We start from the raw sequence: 16,800 nt of genomic DNA, 5'->3' as shown, positions 1-16,800 counted from the left end.
CTTGTGAGAACTAAACTGACCTCAAAGTATCTCCTCTTTAAAGGAGTCTACCAGCCTTTGATTCTGCTTTATCTGGGCCAGATTTTTCTGAATACTTTACATCCAGGATTGCTTAGTATCCAATTGTGATCAAGTATCTGTTATCACGATAACATTATATTCTTAGGTAATTTGCAGCTAACCAATGACCAAGTTTTGTGATAATCTACAGGCAACCCTGTCACCTCCTTGCTCTTTTTTTGAGTTGCCCAGTGTTATATTATTTCTTACTCTAGTGCTATTTGTCATTTCCCAATCCTTTGTGCACCTCATTTTTCTCTCGCTATAGATACTTCCTTACAGCTATCTCTGTGCTCTAACCACCAGAATAATACTTTTTGAAATTTGGCAGTCATACTTTTTCATATCACAATAAAGAAACATGATCTAAATAAGCAATCTTTAAAAAAAAATAGCTTGTTTATTTTGTTGAGCTAAAGCTTCTGACTTTTTTTTAAGATATTAATGTTTTAATAATTCCAATTATCTTTACTATATATCTTGGAGACCATGAATCACATTGTGAAGTACATTTGCACAATTCAATACTTTGCATTCCTAGTAACTGAAGATGACAGCATTAATATAATTTCTTGGGACTAGCAATGTTTTTTTAAAAAATAGATTATACCAGAGTTCGCTGACTTTGAGAAAATGAAGTTTGTATTTGTATGGACATGTGATATAACATATTTCTCTTCCTCATTAGGATAACACTGAATACAAGATTGCAGGCCTCATCTCATGGCAAGGAAATGTCAGAATATTGTCTGCCTGAATTCTGTCTCTTAGTTGACTTCCTATTGGACATTGTATCATTGGTAAGATTTTCATCTAATTGGTCTCTGTTACTGACAGCTACTGTCTGAGCAAAAAAAAACTATTACATTGTAAATTAAAACATAAAGCATAGAACATTACAGCGCAGTAGGCCCTTCCATCGACCTGTGGAACCAATTTGAAGCCTGTCTATCCTACACTATTCCATTTTCATCCGTATGTTTAATCTACTACTGTTGCAGGCAGTACGTTTCATGCCCCTACTGCTCTGAGTAAAGAAACTACCTCTGACATCTGTCCTTGATCTATCACTCCTCAATTTAAAGCTATGTCCCCTCATGCTAGCCATCACAATCCGAGGAAAAAGGCTCACTTATCTCACCCTCTGAATGTCTTATGTCTCAATTAAGTTACTTCTCAACCTTCATCTCTCTGGAAACAGCCTCAAGTCCCTCAGCCTTTGCTTATAAGACCTTCCCTCCATACCAGGCAACATCCTGGTAAATCTCCTCTGAACCCTTTCCAAAGCTTCCACATCCTTCCTATAATGCGGTGACCAGAACTGTATGCAGAGTTTTGTACAGCTGCAGCATGACCTCGTGGTTTGGAAACTTAATCCCTCTGCCAATAAAAGCTAACACCCTGTATACCTTCTTGACAACCCTACCAACCTAGGTGATAGCTTTCAGGGATCTATGTACATGGACACCGAGATCTTTCTGCTCATTTACACTACCAAGAATCTTGCCATTAGCCCAGTACTCTTTATTCCTGTTGCTCCTTTCAAAGTGAATCACACTTTTCCTCATAAAACTTCATTTGCCACCTCTCAGCTGATCTGTCCCTCTGTAACCTGCAACATCCTTCAGCACTATCCACAACTGCACCGATATCTGCAAATTTACTAACCCATCCTCATCCAGGTCATTGATAAAAAAGACAAACAGCACTTGCCCCAAAACAGATCCTTGTGGGACACCACTAGTAACTGAACTCCAGGAAGAATATTTCCCATCAGTCACCACCCTCTGTCTTCTTTCAGCTAGCTAACATCTGTTCCAAACTGCGAAATCACCCTCATATGTTGTGCAACATGCTACCATGGGGAACCTTATCAAACGCCTTACTGAAATCCATATACACATCAACTGCTTTATCCTCATCCATCTGTTTGGTCACCATTTCAAAGAACTCTGAGGTTTGTGAAGCATGACCTGCCCTTCACAAAACTGCATTGATTATCCGTCGTCAACTTATTCCTCTCTATATGTACTCCTGTCTCTTATAACCTTTCCAACTTTACCCACAACCGAAGTAAGGCTCACTGGTCTATAATTACCCTGGTTGTCTCTACTCCCCTTCTTGAATAAGGTAACAACATTTGCTATCCTCCAGTCTTCAGCACTTGAAGACTGCCAGAAGACTGGAGGATAGCAAATGTCTACTTCTGGCATTGAAGTAGACACACTTCAAACCATCTTCCTGTTTCTGGTGAACTCTTGCGACCTTGAAACCTCATTTCTGACTTCAATACTCTCAACCTCCTGGACACTGGAACTACAGTTTAGGTTCCCATTCCCCTTAGTTTAAACCCTCCCGAAGCTTCCACCCCCAGAATTTTGGTGCCCTTCTGTTTCCTTTGGTTCAGGTGTAGACCATCCTGTTTATAGAGGTCCCACCTACTCTAGAATGAGCTCCAAGTATCCATGTATCTGAAACCTTCCTTGCTGATACTATCCCTGTTCAACTCCTCTCTCTCCTATTCCCCTAATGAAAACTCAATATTCGATTCTTGGTTAATTAATACATTGAATTTTCTGTATAAGTATAGAGAAATTTCATTGAGTATTATTCTTCCATGTTTTAGGAATGTCAAAATTATTAATACTATGAGAAGCTCAGTATTCTAATCTTAGTTAATTAATACATTGAATTTTCTGAAATATATTGTCATTAAATGGAGGATGAAATAGACATTTTAGGAAATAGCATTTGAGTCACTGTTTGTCCAAACATGTTAAATTTGGATTTACGTAAACTTATAAATGCTGATAGTACTTTAGATAGCCCTAACTTGCTCAAGAAGATTGAAGGATGTTTAATGCAACATAGTTTAAAGTTGGATTAGTAGTATAAAGAATCGATAAAGTATGAGAGGGGGGTCTAGCAGAATTTCTTTTGTACAATACACCAAGGCATAAACACCTTTTTTTTCTTTTTGAGGGCTAACTTTAGATCTTCCATGACTACCTTTTCATTCTCACAAATTTGTTTACTTGGTGATGCACTGAAGTTGTAACATGACTGTCTATATTTGTGTTGACATGTGAGATGTATAAACTTATTCAGAAGCAGAATTAGAAGAATTTGATAAAATCCTCAATTAAAACCGCACATAAAATTTAAAGCTACAATACACAAGGAAAGCACTGTATTTAAGTTTGCACAAAGGCATAATTGCTCAACAAAAATTTGTTTATCAAAAGTAACTGACACATAATTGTATATACAAAAAGCCATCACCCTAAACATAATTTGCAGATTTTTGGGGTCACAGCTGATCCATTTTCATTGCAAATTGCAAAATTGGAAGATCTAAATCAGGCAGTCACTTCCGTTTTTACCAGTCTCCGATCTCAACTGCAGATTTAAAAGTAAAAATTGGTGCACTGTTTATTCCAATAATAGCCACCACATTTTATTTCATAAAGTAGCTCCTGAGCATGTACAGCCTCACGCCAGTAAGTTGAGTATTCTCTTCTTTGTAGCCTCCACCGTGCAGTTTCCCTCTCTTTCCTTTCTACGTCCTTGGATCCTCTCTCTCTTCCTTCTACCCTGTAGCCTCTTTGTCTCTCCTAACCCCTCGTGCACTTCCTCTCTCTCCTTTATCCCCTTCTACTGTCTCCATCACATGGTATCCTTCCTATCTCCCACTCTCCCTTGCATCCTCCCTTCCTTCTGTCCCAATCCCTTTGCATCTTCTGTCTTTTCCCTACCTTTGCCCCTCGTGCACACTCTCACAACTACCTGCATTTCTTTCTCTTACCCACTGCCTTGCACATTCTATCGTTCACTGTCCTCATGCACCCCTCTCTCCCAAACCCTACTCAAAAGCATCACCCCACCCACAACCTCTCCCAGCTGTTTTCAGTTTCCTTCTCTCCTGCTGCCTGCCTTGAAACCACCACCTCCTGTCTGCACCCAGTAGTCAGGTAACCATCTTGGCAATGTGTTGGCTCTGGCATCCCTTCCCAGCATCAACATAAATACTTCTGGCCCCTGACATGTCACTTCCTGATTCTTGGCTCTTGCTCACTCAGCCACTGGCAGACAAACCTGTCGCTACTTAATTGCTCTGTGCTGCTCTTCCATACACGTGTCTCATGTGCTGCTGATAGGTCCATCGTGAACCGATCAGCAATAAACATTGGAGAGAATTATCTTGCCAGTGAAGGTGCAGTGCCTCATCACTTCTCCAGAGGCATTTTTCTCCAATTGTTTCTTCCATGAGTAAGTTTTGGGCATTTTGAGGTTTACAGGGATAAATATATTTTTACTTGCATTTAGAATACTGTATTACACCGCAACAATCAAACAAAACGTTTACTATATTTTGGAACATGTGATTATTTGTTTTGTGGATTATTATTTGAAGATTTTCTTTATGAACAAGATAGAACTGGAGAGAATTGGCATGATTGTTTAGTTTTTGGACTGAAGGATATTTCATACTGAAATTCTGTCCAGTGCAATTTTCTTTTATCATCATATGTATTCCATTGTATGAGTACAGCGAAAAGCTTTCACAATGTCTGCCTCCTCATGGTGACATCTAGTACAGTTCTTGGATACAGCAGAGGAATGGAAATAGTTGCATTACTTAGAGTTGAACAATAAGTTAAAAATAGGACAACAATACAGGGTTGACAGTACAGTAAGGTAGGAAATTTCAGGTAGACTTTCCAATGTAGCAGCTTGGCGCAGGGTCTCCGTGTGTGGTGTCTCTGTTTGCACCAGACCGCAGTCCAATCTGGGATTTGTCCCTGTTCCTAACCACTCCATACAAGCACTCAGTTGCTTCAAAGTAAGTGCCAGGACTGCCTCCCCTGTGCTGGTCTCTGCCGGAGACTCGCTGCTTGTGTGATGCTCCGGGGTTATTTCCCCATGTGTTGCTCCAAGGCTGCTTCCCCACGCTGCTCTGGGGCTTGCAGCCCACGTGCTGTACCAGGGCTCACTGCTGGTGCTGTTCTGCAGCTTTAGGGATCAGTATTAGGATCACTTATTTATATTAATGATGTGAATTTTTATCTTGCATACCTAAATATAAAGTTTGCTGTGATGCAAAAGTTGAAAGCATTATGAACCATGGAGATTGGTGATAGTCTTTAAGTTGGCATTGGTAAGCTGGTGGAATTGGCAGAAATACAGCTATGGCTTCAAGTGATGTATATAAATGGAGGAAAATGGAGGTAATTCAAAGGGAAATTGGATAGAAAACACTTGCTGGTTTAGGGGGAAGGTGCAAAGTTGGACTAACTGAGTTCCTTTTTCAGAGAGCTAGAAGAGACATGACTGAATGGTTGTCTCCTGGTTTTTTTTCTTCTATTCTACTGGGTTAAGTGTGAAATCTTTAAGAAATTTGTACTGATTTTCCTTATTTACTCCTAAATTGTCCAATTTATTAATTAATTTTAATCCAGAATTATACATTTCTTAAATGTTTCCTACTGCTGAGGTTAAAATGACTGGTCTGTAGTTGTTGGGTTCATCCTTGCATTTTTAAAGCAAGGATTACAGTTTTCAAGTTTTCAGGCACTGCTGTTGTGTGAAAGGAAGTTCAGAAAATAATAACCACTGCCTCTGCAATTTCCTTTCTTTTTCTTCTCAATATATTAGATGGATTCTATCTACAACCATGAGTTCACCTCGAGTATATAATATTTTTGTTTATCAAGTTTTAGCCCATCCATACAGTGTCTCAACTATTTCCACTTTCACTATGATTTGAGCATAGTAAAATTGAGTACAGAACACTCATTTATTACCTGAGCCATGCAATCTCTGACCTTGCACTTTGCAATCATCTCCATCCTTCCCCATTACTCTTTATACGCCTGTAGGATACTGTTGAATTGCTCATTTAATGGAAGTGTCAGTCTATTCTCATAATCCCTCTTTGTTTAATTTATTTTTTGCATCCCTCCTGAACTTTCTACATTCAGCCAAGTTCTTGTACTATGAAGCTCTTGTCTTCATCATGAGTACCTTTGTTCCTGCTCACCTTACTCTCTTTCTTTTTCATTATCCAGAAAAAGTAGGAACAACCTTGCCTGTACCTGTGCCACTTCCTCTTTAAAGGCAACCCATTGTTTATTTGCAATTTTGCTTGCCAATCTTTGAATCAGATTTTCCAGTGACAGATTATTTCTGTTCCACTATAAGTTGCCGCCCTCCTTCTAAGCATTATTACTCTAGATTGCTCCTTATCTTTTTCATAACTATTCATAAACTTATAGTGCTGTGTTCCCCTACTGAAAAATGATCCAGTTGACCAACTACATTCCCCCAGATCAGAACCAGCAGTACCTCCTGCCTCATTGACAAGAAACATACTGATTAAGGAAGTTTTTCCAGGCCCATCTCTGAAGACTGATTCTTTGCTGGCATTTCACCAAGGTCGTGATTGTACTATAATGTTTGCCTATTTCACATTCAAGCTATCTACCTTGACGGTAAATATCAGCAAATGATCAAATAATCAAACTAAGCCATTAAGAAATAAGTTATTCCTGATTGGAAATTTATCTGCATTTGAAGGACGAGGAGAACTACATCTAAAGGTGTGCCATCTCAAACATAATTTTATTTAAGTTTATTATGTTTTTTTCTTTTGGGATCCATCATTTGTTGTAGCAGAATACATTGTGCCCAACAAAGCAAGGTGCTTGTTGGGTCTATTTTGTTTATTCTGTCTTCACATCTGCAGTTAATGACTGCCTGTTTCTCTGATTAAAATTAGTCAGAAATGAAGAGTTGTTGAACCTCACTGACAGCTAATGGTGAATATTGACTCTGGTGGCTGGGTTGGTTGGGAAAGAGAAGGAAGAGGCAGCAAGAAGTGTAAACTGCAAAAAGCTGTTCAAGAATGCTCCAGTAATTTCTATTCTCTTCCATTTTAAGTGCAACAGCTGTTTTTTTTGTAAACCTCTGCTTTCTTCTTTTAAAGCCAACTCGAAGTATGAGAGTACTATGCCAGGTATGCGATTCCTCACATCATATCATTCCACTTAATCGTTCTGTTTGCTAAAAACTGAAAGTTGTGTCATTGCATGTAATTCTGAAGAGGGTTTGGGAACCCAAAATTTTTAAAAACATTACGCCCAATTTCTGCATGCACACTACTGGCCTTCACTTTTGCCAACAGCAAATTGCATTTAAGTAGTGTTTTTAAAATCAAAATGTCCCAAGGTGTTATCTGAAATTAAGAAAAACATTTTAGCGTTGTGCCATGGAAAAAACGTACCAACACACCTGACCAAAAGAATTAGTTTTATTTGCACAGAGGTTTTGATGACATCTCAGAATCTCCAGTTAATGTTCTTGATGTTGACAGAGACCTGCTGATACTGCAGCTGTGTAGAGTTTAATTGTCTTAAAAGCAACCCACATTCACAATAGCCTGAATTTTTAAGAAAAAAAAGTTTTGTGCAGTTAGAGTATTAGTTACACAACTGGACATCATTATAACAGGATCTGCAAACAATTTGTATTCCCATGGAATTGCAGCATTCAGAAGAAGGAGAATTTTATGCAATGCTTTGCTAAAGATTTAATGTCAAATCCATATGAATGGTTACCTAACTTTTGATATTTGAATGGTTCTGCAAGAGTAACCTCTTTTTTTTTTATATAAATAATCCACCGACTGACTTGGGCTATGAAATATAGAACATTTCTGTTTTTTTATGAACGCCTTGTCCATTGTGCCACCTCAGAAGAATGGAGGTAACTTTGCCCACTCAATGTTATACAGTTCCATTTATGGCTGGAAGTATCTTCATTCTTCTGCAAGGATAGAAGTCGCAAGACATGGCATCGAAAATTGTTTTTAAATTGGCAAGAGTCTCTCAGTTTTAATGAATTTATAAACAAAGCAAAATACTGCAGGCGCTGGAAGTCAAATTTAAAAAAAGCAATGCTGGAAATAGTCAGCAATGAGGTAACGAGAATTCAGAGATAGCATGTTCCTATTAGTGCGAATGGCCACGGCTGGTACTTGGAGGGAATGTGGATGACGAGAGAAATCGAGGCTCTGGTTAAGAAAAAGAAGGGGCTGCATGTCAGGTTCAGACAACTGGGATCGAGTGAATCCCTGAAGGAGTAGAAGGGCAGTAGGAGCATACTTAAGAGGGAAATTGCGAGGGCAAAAAGGTGATATGAGATTTTCGGCAAGGAGATTCTACAAATACATTAAGGGCAAAAAAGTAACTAGGAGGGAATAGGGCACTTAAAGATCAACAAGGCAGTCTCTATGGAGTACATAAGATGGGGAGAAACTAAATAAATATTTTGCATCAGTATTTACTGTGCAGAAGGATATGGAAGCCAGAGAACTCTGAACAACAGTGATATCTTAAACCGTGTTTGTATTACAGAAGAAAAGGTACTGGACTTATTAGAGTCATAACACTGTACAGCATGGAAACAGACCCATTGGTCCAACTCGTCCATGCTGACCAGATATCCTAAGATAATCTATTCCCAAATTTCAGCATTTGGCCCATTTCCCTCAACCCTTCCAATTCGTACACCAATCCAGATGCTTTTTAAATGTTACAGTTATACCAACCTCCACCACTTCCCCTGGCAGATCACTCCATACATGCATCACCCTCTGTGTGAAAGTGTTGCCCCGTAGGTCCTTTTTAAATCTTTCCCCTCTCACCTTAAACCTTTGTCATCTTGTTTTAGACTCTGCTACGCTGGGTCTTTGGCTATTTGCCCTATCTATGCTCCTCATAGAACATTACAGCGCAGTACAAGCCCTTCGGCCCTCGATGTTGCACCGACCTGTCATACCAATCCGAAGCCCATCTAACCTACACTATTCCATGTACGTCCATATGCTTGTCCAATGACCACTTAAATGTACTTAAAGTTGGCGAATCTACTACCGTTGCAGGCAAAGCATTCCATACCCTTACTACTCTGCGTAAAGAAACTACCTCTGACATCTGTCCTCTATCACCCCTCAATTTAAAGCTTTGCCCCTCGTACTCGCTGTCACAATACTTGGAAAAGGTTCCCCTGTCCACCCTATCTAACCCTCTGATTATCTTGTATGTCTCTATTAAGTCACCTCTCAACCTTCTTCTCTGTAATGAAAACAGCCTCAAGTTCCTTAGCCTTTCCTCGTAAGACCTTCCCTCCATACCAGGCAATATCCTAGTAAATCTCCTCTGCACCCTTTCCAAGGCTTCCACATCCTCCTTATATTGCGGTGACCAGAACTGTACACAATACTCTCAAGTGCAGCCGCACAAGAGTTTTGTACAGCTGTAGCATAACCTCATGGTTCCGGAACTCGATCCCTCTATTAATAAAAGCTAAAACACTGTATGCCTTCTTAACAACCCTGTCAACCTGGGTGGCAACTTTCAAGGATCTGTGTCCCTGGACACCGAGATCTCTCTGGAGGAGAAAGTGAGGACTGCAGATGCTGGAGATCAGAGTTGAAAATGTGTTGCTGGAAAAGCGCAGCAGGTCAGGCAGCATCCAAGGATCAGGAGAATCGACGTTTCGGGAGGGCTGAAGAAGGGCTGATGCCCGAAACGTCGATTCCCCTGATCCTTGGATGCTGCCTGACCTGCTGCGCTTTTCCAGCAACACATTTTCAACACCGAGATCTCTCTGCTCATCTACACCACCAAGTATCTTACCATTAGCCCATTTCTTTGCATTCCGGTTACTCCGACCAAAATGCATCACCTCACACTTGTCCGCATTAAGCTCCATTTGCTACCCCTCAGCCCAGCTCTGCAGCTTATCTATGTCTCTCTGTAACCTACAACATCCTTCGTCACTATCCACAACTCCACCGACCTTCGTGTTGTCTGCAAATTTACTAACCCACCCTTCTACGCCCTCATGCAGGTCGTTTATAAAAATGATGAACAGCAGTGGACCCAACACCGACCCTTGCGGTACACCACTGGTAACTGGACTCCAGGATGAACATTCTTTCAGCAAACCAATTATTGATCCAAACTGCTACATCTCCCACAATCCCATTCCTCCGCATTTTGTACAATACCTACTGTGGGGTACCTTATTGAACTTCTTGCTGAAATCCATATACACCACATCATCAACCGGTTTATTCTCGTCTACCTCTTTGGTCACCTTCTCAAAGAACTCAGTAAAGTTTGTGAGGCACGACATACCCTTCACAAAATCATGCTGACTATCCCTAATCAAATCATTCTTTTCTAGATAATTATAAATCTTATCTCTTATAACCTTTTCCAACACTTTACCAACAACTGAAGTAAGGCTCACTGGTCTATAATTACCAGGATTGTCTCCAATCCCCTTTTTGAACAGGGGAACCACATTTGCTATCCTCCAGTCTTCTGGCACTATTCCTGTAGACAATGATTTCATAAACTTGTATAAGAATACCCCTCAGCCTCTGATGCTCCAGGGAAAATAGCTGCAGCTATTCAGCCTCTCCCCTCTTCCAATCCTGGCAACATCCTTATAAATTTTTTCTGAACCCTTTCAAGTTTCACGACATCCTTCATAAAGAGGCGGATCAGAATTGTACGCAGTACTCCAATAATGGCTTAACGAATGTCCCGTACAGCCACAACATGACATCTCAACTCCTATATTCACTGCACTGGCCAATAAAGACAAGCATACTAAACGCTGCCTCACTATCCTGTCTGTGCTACAGTACTTCAAGGTCTGTTTGTTCAGCAACATTCCCCAGGACCTTACCATTATGTGTATATGTCCTGCCCTGATATGCCTTTCCAAAATGCAGCACCTCATATTTATCTAAATTAAACTCCATCTGCCCCACCTTGGCCCAACTGTCCATCTGATTAAGGTCCAATTGTAAAATGCTCACAATTAGAAAAATCCCGAGATGTGATCAGGTATATGCTCGAGCTTTGTGTAAAGCTAGGGAAGAGATTACTGGGCCTCTTGCTGAGACACAGTGAAGTCTGCAGATGCTAGAGATCAGAGTTGAGTGTGTGTTGCTTAAAAGGCACAGCAGGTCAGGCAGCATCTGAAGAGCAGAAATATTGACGTTTTGGGCTGGAGTCCTTCATCAGGAATGAGGCTGGGAGCCTCTGAGATGGCGAGATAAATAGGGGTGGGGCTGGGGAGAAGGGACTGCAGAACGTGGATGAGATGTGTTGGAGAACATCTTCAGTGATGTGGGAGGGGTTCTTTTGGTCTTTAAAGAACGAGGCCATCAGGTGTGTTCTGTGGTGGAACCGGTTCTCCTGGGAACAGATGCGGCAGAGGCAGAAGATTTGGGATTACAGGATAGTATTTTTGGAGGAGGTTGGGTGGGAAGAGGTATAACCCAGGTAGCTGTGGGAGTTTGTGGGTTTGTAAAAAAAAAAATGTCAGTGTTAAGTTGGTCCTCATGGATGAAGATGGAGAGGTCTAGGAAGGGGAGGGAGGTATCAGAGATGGTCCAGGTGAATTTAAGGTCTGGGTGAAATATGTCGGTGAAGTTGATGAACTGTGTAGCGAAGGAAGAGGTGGGGAGTGGTGCTGGTGTAACTCTGGAACATGGACTGTTCCACGTAGCCGACAAATAGACCGGCATAGTTGGGGCCCATGCGGGTGCCCATGGCTACCCCTTTTGTCTGGAGGAAGTGGGAGGATTGGAAGGAGAAATTAGTGAGGGCCAGTTCAGCCAAAAGAATAAGAGTGTCAGTGGAAGGGTACTGGCAGGGACGTTGGGAAAAGAAGAAACTGAGGGCTTGGAGGCCTTGGTCATGGCGGGTGGAGGTTTAGAGGGACTGGATGTCCATGGTGAGAGACACTGGTTAGCACTGCTGTCTCACAGTGCCAGGGACCTGGGTTTGATTCCACCCTAAGTGAACTTTGTACTTTCTCCCATTATCTGCATGGGTTTCCTCCCACAGTTTAAAAATGTGCAGATTATGGGCAATTTGGCATGGCCAATGTACCTAATGCCCAGGTTTGTGCAGGCGAGGTGGGTAAATGGGATAAAATGGGTGTGGGTGGGATTTTCTTCAAGGATCACTGTGGATTCGATGGACTGCTTCCACACTGTAGGTATCTATTGTTTATGTATAGTCGATAGCCACAGATGAGGTGCCAGAAGACTAGAAATTGCATATTGTGCCATTATTTAAGAAAAGTGGTGGGACAAAGACTTGGAATTATAGACCAGCGAGCCAGATGTCCGTAGTAGATTAGTTGTTGGAGGGGATTCTGAGGGACAGGATTTACGTGTATTTAGATATGCAAGGACTGATTAGGGAGAGTCAAACATGGCTTTGTGTGTGGGAAATCATGTGTCATGAATTTGATTGAAGCGAAGGCAACAAAAATTGATGGAAACACAGCGGTAGACATTGTCTATACAAACTTCAGCAAGGCATTTGACAAGGTTCTATATGGTAGACTGGTTAGCAAGGTTAGATCACATGGAATCCAGGGAGAGCTAGCCAATTGGAAACAAAATTCGCTTGAAGGTAGGAGACAGAGAATGATGGTTGAAGGTCGTTTTTTTTTGACTGAATGCCTGTGACTTGTGGTGTGCTGCAAGGTTCACTGCTAGGTCCACTGATTTTCATCATTTATTTAAATTATTTGGATATGAATCTATCCTCCGAATGCTCCTGTTTCCTCCCATAATCCAAAGATGTGCAGGTTAGGAGAATTGCCCATGCTAAATTGCCCATAGTGTTCAGGGATGTGTAGGTTAAGTGCATTAGTCAGAGGTAAATATAGAATAACTGGATAGGGGAATGGATCAGGGTGGGTTACTCTTCAGAGGGTCAGCATTGACTCATTGGGCTGAACGGCCTGTTTCCACACTGTTTGGATTCTATAAATGTGAGGTAATGCATTTTGGTAAGGCAAATCAGGACTTAATGTTAAGGTCTTGGGCAGTGTTGCCAAACAAAGGATTCAGAAAAGATTTACAAGTTGTTTCTGGGATTGGAGGGTTTGAGCTATTGGGAGAGGCTGAATAGGCTGAGGCGTTTTTTCCCCTGGAGTGTTGGAGGCTGAGGGGTGATGCTGAGACATTACTCATTTGCATTCTGGGGGAGGACTTTGTAATCAGTGCAGGTGTGAAGGACATCATGGAAGACTTGGTGTTAAGGAATGGTTAGCGCGAAACATTACTGTAGTATTTCCATTCCTCCTTCCTCCTCTAATCAAATAAAAGAAAGGCACGGTTCAGAAGAGAGGTGATAGAACTTAGTAAGAGGAAGGTACCGACAGTTCCAGCATGAGCCAAAACAGCTTCTGGAAACTGTTGTGGTTAAGTAGCAGGTAAGTTTTGAGAAATTGTTATTGGAGCAGAGAATACCAGCAGCTTCAAATTAGTATTAAAAGTATTTGACGTTTTAAGGATTAATTCAGTAAGATGTGGCAGGAGAGCGCCAAACCTGCAGGTCTTAGAAGCTCAATTGTGTGGGACACTGTGGAGCAGTATTCACAAGATGGAGAGTATCATGGATAGCAAGTGTAGAGAGGTGGTCAGATTGCAGACTCAAACTCCACAGGAGGGAAAGGAATAGGCGACCACCAGGCAGAGCAGGAGGGCTAAGCAGGCATCTCCTGTGGCTATTCCCCTGCAAAACCGAAAAACAGTTTTGGATACTGTGAGGGGGATGGTGTCTCTGGATAACAGCAGCAGCCAAATTCAAGGCGCCATCGTTGGCTCTGCTGCAGAGTGAGGGAGAAATTGGCATGCAGATGGTATAGTTGTAGGGGATTCAATTGTAAAGGAAGTAGGCAAGCATTTCTGTGGCCGCAAACGAGAGTCCAGGATGGTGTTGCATCCGTTATGCTACTCCTGGATGTCTTGGAACAGTTGCAGGACATTCTGGAGGGAGAGGGTGAATAGCCAGTTGTCCTAGTACGTATTTGTACTAACAATGTAAGTACAAAAAAAAGGGTTGAGGTCCTAAAAACAGAATTTAGAGAATTAAAAAGAAAGTTGAAATGTAGGACCTCAAAGGTAGTTATTTCCAGATTACTACCAGTGCCATGAGCTAGTCAGAATAAAAACAACAGTATATATCGGATTAACACCTGGCTGAAAAGATTGGGGGGCGCGGGTGCGGGTATCAGATTCGTGGGGCATTGGGACCGGTTGTGAGGGAGGCGAGGCAGGATCGGGAAAGATCTACTTGGTAGAGTGGTAGGGGAGGGTTTAAACTAGTACAACAGGAGGGTGTGAAGTAAAGGAGTCAGGCAGTGGATGCAGAAATTGAGGGAGAGGTAGAAACCAAGGCAAACATGCCTAAGAACAATAACAGGCAGGAAAACGCTGCTGAAATGAGCAGGGGATTTGGTCTGAACTGCATATGTTTCAATGCAAGAAATATAATATACAAGGTAGATGAATTAAGAGTTTTGCTTAGTACTTAGAACTATGACATTGTAATTATGGAGATTTGGCTGAAAGAGGGACAAGACTGGCAACTGTATGTTGCAAGAGTTAGATGTTTCAGATGTGGAAGAAGGGGATGTCAAATGGGTGAAAGAGTTGCATTACTGGTTAAGGAATATCTCACAGATGTACTGAGGGTGTTACTTCAGAGGACTTGTGCAGCAAAATAATATCGGTAGATCTCAGAAACAGAAAAGATTAAATTAGAATGCTAGGGGTACACCACAGGCTTCTCAGCAGCCAGCGGGAGATATAGAGGGGAATTTATGGACAGATTTTGGAAAGATGTAAAAACCGTAGGATTGTTTTAACTTCACCAAAATTAACTGGGACTCGCTTCATGCTAGGGACTTCGATGATAGAGTTTGTAAGGACCATTAAGGAGGTTTCTTGACACAGTATGTAAATATTCCAACCAGTAAGGGGTTATACTGGACCTGGTTCTGGGTGATGACCCTGCCCAGATGAGAGAAGTTTCAGTGGGGGGAGCATTTCGGGAGAAGTGAGCATAATATAGTGTGTTTTAATGTACTTATGGATAGGGATAACAGCAGTCCTCTTGTGAAGTTTTTAAATTGGGGAAAGGTGTTTTACAACAATATTAGGCAGGAACTGGCGAATGTTGATTGGAGGCAACTGTTTGAAGGTAAATTATATTGGACATATGGGAGTATTTCAAATGGCAGTTTATATGAGTTCAGGAGTATATGAGTACCTGCGAGAATGAAGGATAGGTATGGCAAGTTATGTGAACCTTGGCTGACCAGGATGTTATGACCTTGGTCTAAAAGGATAGGAACTGACCAAGCCCTAGAAGTATATAAGGACAGTAGGAAAGAACATAAACAGGAATTAGAAAGGCTAAAAAGGATCATGAAAAGTCATTAGCCAACAGGATTAAGGAGAATCCCAAGGCTTTTTATACATCTATAAAATGCAAGAGGGTAGCCAGGGAAAGGGTTGGCCCACTCAAGTTGAGTGTGTGTTGCTGGAAAAGCACAATAGGTCAGGCAGCATCTGAGGAGCAGGAAAATCAACATTTTGGGCCAGAGCCCTTCTTCAGGAATGAGGCCCACTCAAGAACAAAGGAGGGAATCTATATGTGGAGCCAAAAGAGATGGGTGAGGTCCGAAATGAATATTTTGTCAGTCACCAAAGAGAAGGAATTAGTAGAAAATGATCTCAGGGAAGAGTGTGTTGAGTTTCTAAGTTGCTATTGGAAAAAGGAGAGGTGCTGTTTGTCTTAAACAGTATTAAGGTAGATGACTCTGTGGGTCCTCATAGGGTCCATCCCAGATTATTGAGGGAGGCAAGAGAACAAATTGACAGACATCTTCGCACCCTGTTTGGCCACAGGTGAGGTCCCAGAAGACTGGAGAATAGCTGGTGTTATCTCATTGTTTAAGAAGGGTAGCAGGGATAACAGTGAAAATTACAGGCTTGTGAGCCTCATGTCAGTGGTGTGTGAAATTATTGGAAAAGACTCTCAGGGACAAGATCTATATGCATTTCAAAGCAAATTGATTTATTAACAATAGACAACATGGTTTGTGCAGGGCAGGTCATGCCTCACTAACTTGGAGTTTTTGAGGAGGTTATGAAAGTGATTTGACAAGGGAAAAGCTGTTGATGTTGTCTGCGTGGGCTTCAGTAATGCCTTTGCCAAGGTCCCTCATGGTAGACTGGTACAAAAGGTGAAGTTGCATGGTATTAGGGCTGAGCTAGTAAGATGGATACAAAACTGATGTAGTTGTTGGGGACAGAGTGTAGCAGTAGAAGGATGTTTTTCAGAATGGAGGGTTCTAACAGCAATATGTCACAGGGATTAGTACTGGGATCTCTGCTATTTGTGGTCGACATAAATGATTGGGAGGAAAAAGTGACTGGCTGAATTAGTAAGTTTGTGGATGATACAAATGTTGGTGGAGTTGCAGATAGTGACAAAGGTTGTCAGAGGGTTCAGCAGAAAGTAGATCACTTGGAGGCACAGGCAGAAAAATGGCAGACTGAGTTTGAGTTTAATCTGGACAAATGTAAGGTCAATTACAAGTAGAAACTATACATTGAATGGCAGAACCCTTAGGAGTATTGATATGCAGAGGATCTGAGTGTGCAGATTCACTGATCACTTAAGGTGGCAGTGCAGGTAGAAAAGATTGTAAAAAAGGCTTATGGCATGCTTGCCTTCATTGGAAGTGGCATTGATTATAAGGATAGGCAAGTTATACTGCAGCTTTATAGAACTTGGTGTAGCAAGTGAGCAGGCAGATACGGTGTGCAGAGAGTCTGTGTGGAAGGAT

General features: G+C 41.5%; 1 protein-coding gene across 9 annotated transcripts in view; it reads left to right on the top strand.

Annotated features, from left to right (window-relative positions):
* The window catches only part of dop1a (DOP1 leucine zipper like protein A), a 344,210-nt gene that overhangs the window by 127,266 nt on the left and 200,144 nt on the right, over window positions 1-16,800 (top strand). For 7 of the 9 annotated variants that reach the window (XM_072581124.1, XM_072581119.1, XM_072581118.1 and 4 more), the window contains 2 exons: window positions 749-860; window positions 7,046-7,075. In XM_072581124.1, coding sequence (XP_072437225.1) covers window positions 749-860; window positions 7,046-7,075 — 142 coding nt within the window. The remainder of the gene's footprint in view (window positions 1-748; window positions 861-7,045; window positions 7,076-16,800) is intronic. The other 2 variants (XM_072581125.1, XM_072581120.1) reach the window with 1 other exon arrangement.

Source organism: Chiloscyllium punctatum, chromosome 11 (assembly GCF_047496795.1).
Source record: "Chiloscyllium punctatum isolate Juve2018m chromosome 11, sChiPun1.3, whole genome shotgun sequence".
In the NCBI taxonomy this organism is placed as follows: domain Eukaryota; kingdom Metazoa; phylum Chordata; class Chondrichthyes; order Orectolobiformes; family Hemiscylliidae; genus Chiloscyllium; species Chiloscyllium punctatum.
The sequence above is the reverse complement of the archived record's forward strand: the minus strand, read 5'-3'. Positions and strand labels throughout refer to the sequence as shown.